Here is a 10,141-nt window from a genome sequence, read left to right on the forward strand (position 1 = left end):
AAAGAAAATGAAACCTTTTCAAGACCAAGGAGATCTATGTATATTCAAGCATGCTCACCATGAGAAAGGCTGTTTTTCTTGATTGGTAAAAGATCAAGTAATTAAGTAAAGTATGTAGAATAAAGTCAAGTAAGGTTAAGTCAAGTAAAGTAAAGAAGGGAAAATAAAATACGGTAAAGTCGAGACAAGTAAAGTAGGTAGAATAAATGTTAAGTAATTTGAAGTAAAGTCAAGTAAAGTAAGGTAAAGTAATCTGAAGTAAAATACGGTAAAGTTCTTCCATTCATTCAGAGGACTCACTGCTGTTCCCTTCTTTGAATACACTGTTGCCATGGATACAACAACAAACACCTCCATAAACTCCACCACCACATTTTCCTGCTCACACAGCAAACAGCCGGTCAACAACAAGAGGAATAGGAGTGTGTGAAATCCTGCAAGGCAAGATTTACTTTCAGCACACTTGCAACATCAGGGCTGCTTTCAAATGATTGTGGGTTTATTTTGGGATTTCCTAAATCTGTAGTTGTTACTGGCAGAGATGCCCATTGCCTCTGGAGCTGCAGGCAGGGTGCATGTGGGGGTAGGTGCTAGCACGACATGGACAGAAGATGGACAGAAGAGGACAAATAAACCTTCCACCAGGGACTGCAACTCCTATCTGCAACGGTGGGTGGAATACTGCACATGTACCGAGAAGTAACAGGTGTACCTTTGAAATGTAGTAAGGATAAGTGACACTATTGCTGTGATCCTTTAGTACACACTGTCTGTGCTCTTTACATTTAAAGCAATGTATAGGGATATCAACGCAGGAAATATAACACAATAAGAATGTTAACAGAAGCTGAGTTTTATCATGTTTCGTTTGCTGATAAAAACAAAAACACTTTAATTGAAGGTATGTTGTCGATTCATTCTTTAGTTTTCAATGCCAGATAAATATCAGCATTTTGCAAAGAATGCTGATATTTGTAACCTGCGATTTGGTTAGTGCATCTGCAGCTGCTATTAAATCAGCCAGCTGACACCAAGGCAGACTAATGTTATCAGGTTATACTTATATATTGACACATAAGTCATGGAAAATAACATAACTGACCAGCTGTCTAAATGTAAAATCATTGCCTACAATAAACACAAGATCGTGTAAGAACAGATTGTGAAAGTGGGGGTCGTTCTGATTGTCGAAACCATTTTAATAATTGAGATAAAACCAGAAGAGATTTGCCACGTGGCTTTTTATTGCTAAGAGATAAAAGCATCTTACTTTAAAAACTGCTGGTCTGAATCAACAGCAACCTGTTTGTCATTTGAACTGCACAGAGGAAGACAGATGTGAGGCACTAATCAGACTCATAAACATTTCACAGTACCATTTGTTTCTCTTGGCTGTTTGACAAAAGAAAAAGTCAGGAAGTCAAAAGGCACTGTTCTCCAAAACACACTATTGTAAATAAATTAGTATCAGCTTAGTTTCTTGGCAATCGCATGTAAACCTATTTTCATTCTTGATCATTCCAGATATTACCAACTCAAAGAGAGAAAGAAAATCAAAAGACACGCGTTTCATGTGAGTATTGTTATCAAGTAGCAGTAGTAGTAGTAGCAGTAGTTTGGGGGACAGTGAGACACAATTAACTGTGACATGTGATTAACTCATATTTGTTTTTACACAGGAAAACCCTGAGCCCAGTGATAATGAAATTGATGCTGAGGAAACTGATAGTGAGAAAAATAATGGTGAGAACGCTGACAAGATAAAACAATAGAAATATCAGAAAAGTTACTGTGAGTAAACAAACACTTTTTTTCAGGAGCCAAAGAAGAGAACTCCCAGAAAAATAGCAGCAGAGAGGAGGTGACCACTTCAGGAACATTACCCAGTGAAGAGAGATCCAAAAAGTCTCCACTGTGTGTTCTCCTTTAAAGCCATTCCATCTCATGTGGACTTTTAATGAACTATCTTTGACCCACACGCATGTATTATTTATGTGCCAAACCTATGTGTCTCGTGTCCCTACTTTGCCTTTACTGCACTGTGGAAAAGGGGTGAGGGGTCAAAGGTTACCAAAACCACAGAATACGTTTTATTTTTGCATAACTAAAACATATCAGTGTGTCATGTATCAGTGTTGAATTGAATGAACAATATCTATGGTAAAAGTGTATATCAGTGTTAATTATGTTACAGTAAGACCTAAATACATAAAAGCATTTATCTCTTGTATTTAGCTCTCCACATCTGCTGTATTAAATAGTATGACATGTCATGCTATACAACAGTAAAATCACACAGTGCCTACAGGTTCTTTTGTGATTTTATAAATCACACAAACTTGTAAACTAAAAGTTATCTTTAAAAAAAAAAAATTGAACAGCTCATGAATAAGTCTACTGATGAAGACATCCATGAACCCAGTTATTCTCACCAGCGTGTTGTTTATAATCACCCATTTCATTCATAGCATTTCCTCAGCATTCAATCACAAGAGAAGCTAACGTTTTTTCAGCAGCAGTAAAAAATAAAGAGCTTCTCACTTTATCAGAGCCACAGTCTGTGCCTCATAAAAGCTCCATATTGCACTTTGTGGATCACTGAGACTCCTCTTTACCTGAGGTACCTGTCCTGCTGTAATTGACAGGATCAGGCCGAGCTCATGGGGACATACGAGAGGAGAGAGAAAGAGATGCCTGTTTCCAGTGTATATTCTCCACATGGCAGGGATTATTACAGCGTACTGGGGAGGGGGGGGTCAGTCACTGTGGCTGCTGCTGTCGTCCCCCACCACCATGCTGCTGTACTGCTTCTGCTGCTCCTCTTTGAACCACACCTTGGGCTGCGATCTCTTCAGACCTCCATCCCTGCAGACAGAGGCAGACAGGTGGAATCAAGACAAGCTGAGAGTGGTACTCTCATTTAAACACATCTGCTCCATGTCAACGAATATCATGGTTAATCTAAATAACTTAATCTAAAACTATTTTCTTTTAAATATATATTTGACAAACTTTTGAAAAAAAATAGCACATGTTACTCTGCGGAAGCAAAAATGTTACACATTTATTTTGAAACCATTTTAAAAAAGCTATTAGCTTAATTTATAACTTAAAAAAGGGACAGTTCACTCAAATCAAATCAAACTATATATATATATATATATATATATGAATAGAGTAAATGCACAATTACATCTGCGTGGTGGTACATTTGGCAGCTGTAGTTTGGTAGAGAGAATAATAGTTCCTACATACTGCTCAGAATAAAGTATGCTGATTATATTCATCTAAGTGGGTCTTGATTTGTTCAAATGTATTAGTCAACACCACAAACAGAGTGCTATCTACATTAACACAAATAGTGAGAAAGTATACATCTCCACTGTTTAAATCTTTAACACCTCATATAAAAAATAATCGAGATTGACAAAAAGCACTACAGGTCAGAGGATAAAAACATATTTTTATATTTCCATTCAAGATGTTTTCTTGTTGTAGATGTGTGTTCAAGCACTATTTGTATTCACAGATAAAGTCCTGACATAGACTTCATATACAGAAAAACAGATGTTAAATACTCTAGAATGAAGAAATAACAATCAACTGAAGAAGTAAAAAAAGTTAAAATTAAAAAGAAGTAAAAAGCTTAAAATCTTACCACTGTAAATCTACGAGTCCTCCCTGTCGAGCAATGGCCGACTTCACTCTGTTGGCAAACTGGACAGCGTCTTCCCCCTCCTGCCATGTTGAAATGAAAACAAGTTCAACATACTGCACTGTGTGTGTGTGTGTGTGTGTGTGTGTGTGTGTCTGTGTGTGTGTGTGTGTGTGTGTGTGTGTGTGTGTGTGTGTGTGTGTGTGTGAGAGAGAGTGAGAGTGAGAGTGAGAGTGAGAGTGAGAGTGAGAGTGAGAGTGAGAGTGAGTGAGTGAGTGAACATGTGGAGTGACACATATACACGTGGCTCTTTGCATGCATGTGCTCACGTGCTTGGGGATATACACACCTGTTGATGCATTACGGGCAGGTACCAGACATTACAGACGAGGGCCCAGCTGGTCATCATCCTCAGCAGGTAGTTGACCATGCTATGCTTGGAACTGTTCCAGAAAGCATCTCCAACATTTGGGTCATACTAAGAAAAGTAAAAACATCAAATAAAGAAGCGCAATGCATAACTTTAAAGCATGTGAGCCAGTAGGCCACACATATCTGGATGAGTGATGGGGCTTTATTGAGAGACAGGATTAAAGTACCTTGATAGCCACTGGATATATAGTCGCTCCAATTTCAAAGCTTCCCTTCTTAAACATCATGACAGATGTGTTGTTTACACAGGTTCCTGTGGAAGCCAGACATTGGGAGATAAAAGGGGATAGAGTTGTGTGAAGCTTTGTCCAAACCCACATGAAATAGCTCATCATTAGTCACCACTGAGTGGCCAGACTGGTATAAAATATCAAGAGCTACCGAATCTTATCTTTGATGATACAAGGACAAACATGAAACCGCTGTGGATAGAGTAACTCCATCATTCCACATGGTCGAACTTACCCTCTGGAAATATCAATATGGGGAGCTTTTCCTTGTCATTCACATGGTCTGTCAACCTGGAAACAACACAAAGAGGTAATGGAAACCATCTCCTGACTAGAAATATATCTACATATTATGTGTGTAGTAGTGGTAGTATGAGACCCTGGACTCCAAACAGAATGAGTCACTCTTTCCAAAACCTGTTGTTGCTTGGAAGAGATACAGGAACTCTAGATAATTTCACTGCCAGGAAAATGCCAACCTCTCTGGGTGCCAAAGCAACCACGGAGAGAAAATACAGGCGGAAAGACATGCAGTAACAAGCCAGAGAAAAAAGGTTGGAGTGAAGGAGTAAGCTCACCTTTTGGTCACTAGGTGGCGATCCTTCATCTCTGCCCTCTCAAACCAGACATGAGGACACGACCTCACCATGGCTCTCTGGAGGACTCCTATCAAACCTCCATGCACCTGACCCACCTGATGGACACATTAGGACAGTTATGGCAGCATGTCTTGATGTAGAATGACAGATTACCTACCAATATAGAAATCTCAACATGAAAGATCTTTTTTTTCACCATAGCATAACACCCATCGTTGCAGAGAATCACTATGTCAATAGGAGAGGTGTGATTGGCCACACAGATTCCTCCTTTTTGTGGTTTGTTTTCCCTGTTGTTGGGAGGTGAAGACATGAGGTCAGAGTCAATTGATATTCCTGATTGTTAGAAAGGTTAAGATGGAGGCTTGTTTACCTGTTGTGATAGCGGATGGTGGCAGAAAGTCCTCGAGCACAGATCCTGTAGCACATCACATGTACCCATTCACTGAGCCAGAACTTCATCCTGGAAACACAGACGTACACAGGGAAGCACAAAGGAAGGAGGAACCATATCCATTCAAAAAAATATCTAAATATGGAATACAACGATTGTTTGTGTGTTTGCAGTCACCTCCAATTTGGAAGTAATCCAACTGCAGATGTTCCTATGACCAACCAGGAGAGGCCGATGAAAGCCAGAGTTATCCTGGAGAAAGTGGAACACGTTGATTCATCAAATGTTCAGCATGTGAAATAAAAACCCATACATATAATATGGAAACTAAAATATTTGTCAGTATTTGCACGAGTACAATAACCATTGTTTGATAGCAGGTTGTTGTGGTTTGAAAGCATCGACAATGTCTGGAAAAAATTGATGAAACTTTGAACTAAAAAAAAAAATACTGTAAAAATATGTCATTTTTATGATTTTGCCAGATTGACTTAATCGAAGTTCGAAAACACTACATTCGTGTCTGAGAACTTCATTTTGCAGCAAGGGGACTGGACTTAGCATCTGTGTACCTAAGCGGGGCGAGGATGCAGTATCTCACAAAGATGCCGATGCCATAGACCAGTGTCAGCTTCAGACTGATGTACTGGAAATCGTTGTTGGTGCGAGTCAGTAAATTCCACGACACCAGCTCCTCTGAAGTGAACCGCTGTGTCACCTATATTTGGAGTTGATTGGAATAAAAAAATGTATCTGACTACAGTAACAAGGCAACTTATTTAGAAAAAAAAATGGTGGTATTGCAAATAAAGTTACCTCATCCTCGACAATGCTCTCAATTCCTTTTCGCGTGAAATAGAAACAGTCACTAAGTGCAAAGTCACCGCCCACCGGTGGTTTGGGGCGACTGCTTCTGAGTTCCTCCAACTCTTTCTCCATAGAGCCATCCTCCCTCTGGATGAGACCTACACACACACACACACACACACACACACACACACACACACACACACACACACACACACACACACACACACACACACACACACACACACACACACACACACACACACACACACACACACACACACACACACACACACACACACACACACACACACACACACACACACACACACACACACACACACACACACACACACACACACACACACACACACACACACACACACACACACACACACACACACACACACACACACACACACACACACACACACACACACACACACACACACACACACACACACACACACACACACACACACACACAAGATAAGGCATATCTTTACAGATTGTGTTGATCGAGCCAGAAGATGAAATGGTTTCAGTCAATGATATAAAAACTTAAATCAAATGTAAATGGACTTATTGAATCAGAGCATGAAACCATTCTGGGATGTTCACTTCAGAGAGAAAAGATAAAAGATGAAGATAAATATCAGCATGCTTTATCTAATAACTACAACATATGTCATTTGGCAGAACGCAGCAGAGGAATCTGCCAATTTCCACATTGAATAAACTGCACTGATACAGTAAAAGCCATTACAGTCATTAATGCAGGACTCTGCAAGAAAGTTCACCTTAAATGTTTAACAGTCTACCTTAAACCTACACTTACTGAAATACAAATTATATTACGAAAGAGCTGTTCAAAGAGCCGGGATCTGACACTATCCACCAACATCTCACAGAACAGTAAGGAAGTGGCCTCTACCTAATCCATGTTGCTGATAGTACTGCAGGCAAAGTCCAAAACCCGGAGAAACAAACTTTGTTTCCAATATTTCAGAATGATGTCTGCCTTATCGCTGTTTATGAAGCACTTTAAAGTTCTTATATGTATATTCCACATTTAAATGCAACGCTGACATACTTTGGACTTTGCAGAGGCCACATTTTGCTGACGTCTTTATGTGTTACAGCGAGGGATACCCTCATGTGCAGCTCATTGACTGACAATGAGTTAAGTCTTGTGAGATAGGTGTAAGTTTGAGATATTTGATGCCAGACATAGTCCTATAGGTCAAAATAAAATAACCTAAAGGTTTACATCACAGGGCTATCATCACTAAAACAATGCATCCGTATTCAAAATCATTCTTAGCTGCAAAGACGAATCATTACTCTTTTAAACTAGGCAGTATCATTGCAACATGCATGATCAGACTTGTGGTAAAGTATCTTATGAAATCCAGCACTGAAGCGCAACACTATAGTCACTGTAGTCCAATCTTTCACAATGAAGGATATGACAATGATCTTCTTTAGAAGTGTCCTCCTTACCATAAGTAATTTTGATCATGCAGTTTTATACTCACCATTAGATGCAGATGGTTTGAGTGTTCGTTCATCTGTGACTTTCTGTATGTTCAGAGTGGCCCACTGTAGAGGATATACAGACAGGAGACATTTATGGTATCTGCATAGCCTAAGGCATGTACATCTGTGAGAAACACAAAAACAACAGTACCTCTAAGGTTTTCACCAGGATGTTCATGTAGGCCTCAGAGATGCCCAGTGAGAAGCCAAACATGGCAGGGACCATGATGAGGCCGACGAGGAGGCACAGCCAAGTCTTTAGTGCCCAAAGGGCAAATACCCAGAAGTCCTCCATGTCAACCTGATTCCCTGAGGAACAAGAGCAGCCTGTGGCTCAGAAGGCAGTCCTGTATGTGGGGAAAATGGTTTACTTTAGTCATATAAGTTCACCATAGTCATCCAAATAAGATAGATCAATCATTTATACAATCACATGTCACACTAAGAAGGTCAACAAGAATCACAATGACATGCCCAAAAAACTAATATCACTCATCATACACTCATAGTTACACACACACACACACACACACACACGCACACACGCACACACGCACACACGATCACTGACGATCACTATCACATGTAATGTAATCCTGCGAACGTAAACAACTCCATAAATAACCAAACTATGACAGGACCCATCTATTATTAAACTACAAGACCTATAAGACCGAGTTGTTCATTTTTTCAAAAGCCTTTACAAAACTTTCATCGGCTCATTTTACCTGTCAGAGTTCAGTCCATGCCCTTCCTTCCCGAGGAGTAACTCAAAGGACTGAGCAGCAAGAGTAAACACGCCCATTTATGACTGGAACAAAGTTCACAGAGCAGCGCCTCCTGTGGACAACTGGAGAAGTGCAGACACGTGGCTCATTGTTCATGAGTGTGGGAAAATACAGCTCAAATTTTATTTTCAAATTGTTTCTATAGAGTTTGTGCTTGGCTGAGTTTTTTTTTTTAAATCATAGTTAGTATTTTTGCTGTATTAAGGCCATTCGTACTAAAGAGATTTTTATAAAGATAAAGTGTATTATAATAAAATACAAGAACACAAAATGTCATAATAAAATACAAGAAAATAAAACCAAATCTAAGCTAGTTGGTTCATTCCTGACTTTGGATATATCAGAATCGCAGAATTAATACAAATTCCATTACTGAGGTCAACTTTGTTTCGGTGAAAGCATGTTTAGGTTACACTAATGCATTAACTTGAATGGATTGTGATATAGGGATTTTCAGTTTCTTTTGTCATTTCAGAGCATATTTTAAAAACTCAGCTTACTAGTATATTACTGTATGTATAGTGCTACAAACTTGTTTGACTGCACAACACAGAAAAAACCTTGATGAGGAATGTAGCCACACTCTCTCCCTGTATAAAAGCTTTTTTCTCCCACCTAAGACTAACAAAAGGTCCTGATTATTTTCCAGGTTCAGATATTTCACAGTCTGTTGCACATTACTGTAATAGGAGACTTCAGGGGGTCAGTTAGAGTAATGTCTGTGAGAATGATAACAAGGCTTTGATACTTGGCAAAGATGCATTTGTATGAAGAAAGTGGTCTGTCTATTGCAGTAACATAAAGGGATATACACCGAAATATATGCAATTAAATAATGCAATTCATGTCTGAAAGTGTTTCCTTTCATCAGAACTATGTATCACTTTTACTTATTGAGAAATTGCAATTACCAGTAATTAATTTAGTGTTATTTCTGTTGATCAATTCTGATAATTGCCCAGGCTTGTAATTTCACACCAGATACAGACATTCCAGATGAGTGTTAAAACAGGAGCCAACAACACACTATTTGTCCTCTAATGTTAGGGTGTGCTGCTCCAGTGAGGCTGTGCTTGTTAGTTCTAACATGTGTTATCTTAAAACTTCAACATACACAACAGTTTGTACAATACAGCTTCTGTTGCATGGCGGTTTTATTGGGTCCACATTAGTGTTGCTGATGTAGTAAGGTGGACTGAGATCAATGGTCATTATCTGTGTGGAACAGTGGTTTGCTCAGTTATTTTAAGGGGAGGTCTTCATTCTCATAAATTCTCTCCTCTCTACTCCAAAAATATTCCTGAGGGATTGTTTGGAATTGTTATTAACAACTATATATCTTCAATGCCCTTTAAACTCCACAGTTTACTGAGTTCCCTGCATTGTCTGCCTTTGTGTCTCCCATGCACCACAAAAATGAGGGAATGAATGTGTCATGTCTCAGTAACCACTTAATCACAGATGATTTTGCTCGAGGGATAAATGTTAGACACCTGAAGCAGCAGTATTTTCTGAAAGGGGTTTCAACTTTCAGAGGATACGCCCCAGAAAAAGCCTTTCACTCTGAGCTACATTATGTTGTGATCTACAGGAGCTTTAATGTTCCCTGGAAATAATAAATAATAATTCAATGGGCTATTCTACAGTGCACAACTAACATCAGACATGTTTGTTCACTTTTACAGTGGAACTCAATG

The 10,141-nt window shown here is 39.2% G+C and overlaps 1 protein-coding gene across 1 annotated transcript; it reads right to left on the reverse strand.

Annotated features, from left to right (window-relative positions):
* Positions 1-1,222: 1,222 nt before the first annotated feature.
* On the reverse strand, positions 1,223-8,466 carry agpat9l (1-acylglycerol-3-phosphate O-acyltransferase 9, like). Its single transcript, XM_079685980.1, has 14 exons — positions 8,385-8,466; positions 7,808-8,003; positions 7,656-7,719; positions 6,127-6,275; positions 5,883-6,028; positions 5,488-5,562; positions 5,290-5,379; positions 5,113-5,206; positions 4,896-5,011; positions 4,553-4,608; positions 4,255-4,340; positions 4,005-4,133; positions 3,659-3,738; positions 1,223-2,865 (listed from the first exon to the last, which is right to left on the reverse strand). Exons 2-14 carry the CDS (start codon positions 7,949-7,951, stop codon positions 2,757-2,759), a joined length of 1,338 nt encoding a protein of 445 aa, XP_079542106.1. The 5' UTR covers positions 7,952-8,003; positions 8,385-8,466; the 3' UTR covers positions 1,223-2,756.
* Between the last annotated feature and the right edge of the window lie 1,675 nt (positions 8,467-10,141).

The sequence above is a fragment of the Notothenia rossii genome (assembly GCF_949606895.1).
Source record: "Notothenia rossii genome assembly, chromosome: 6".
Taxonomy (NCBI): Eukaryota; Metazoa; Chordata; class Actinopteri; order Perciformes; family Nototheniidae; genus Notothenia; species Notothenia rossii.

Excerpts from the sequence above, each read along its gene's own strand:
- agpat9l (XM_079685980.1), bottom strand. The coding sequence starts at position 7,951 with ATGGAGGACTTCTGGGTATTTGCCCTTTGGGCACTAAAGACTTGGCTG. Across the intron at positions 4,134-4,254 it reads TATATCCAGTGGCTATCAAG|TATGACCCAAATGTTGGAGA; the intron begins GTACTTTAATCC and ends TACTTTTCTTAG. Across the intron at positions 2,866-3,658 it reads GGACTCGTAGATTTACAGTG|GGATGGAGGTCTGAAGAGAT; the intron begins GTAAGATTTTAA and ends CTCTGTCTGCAG.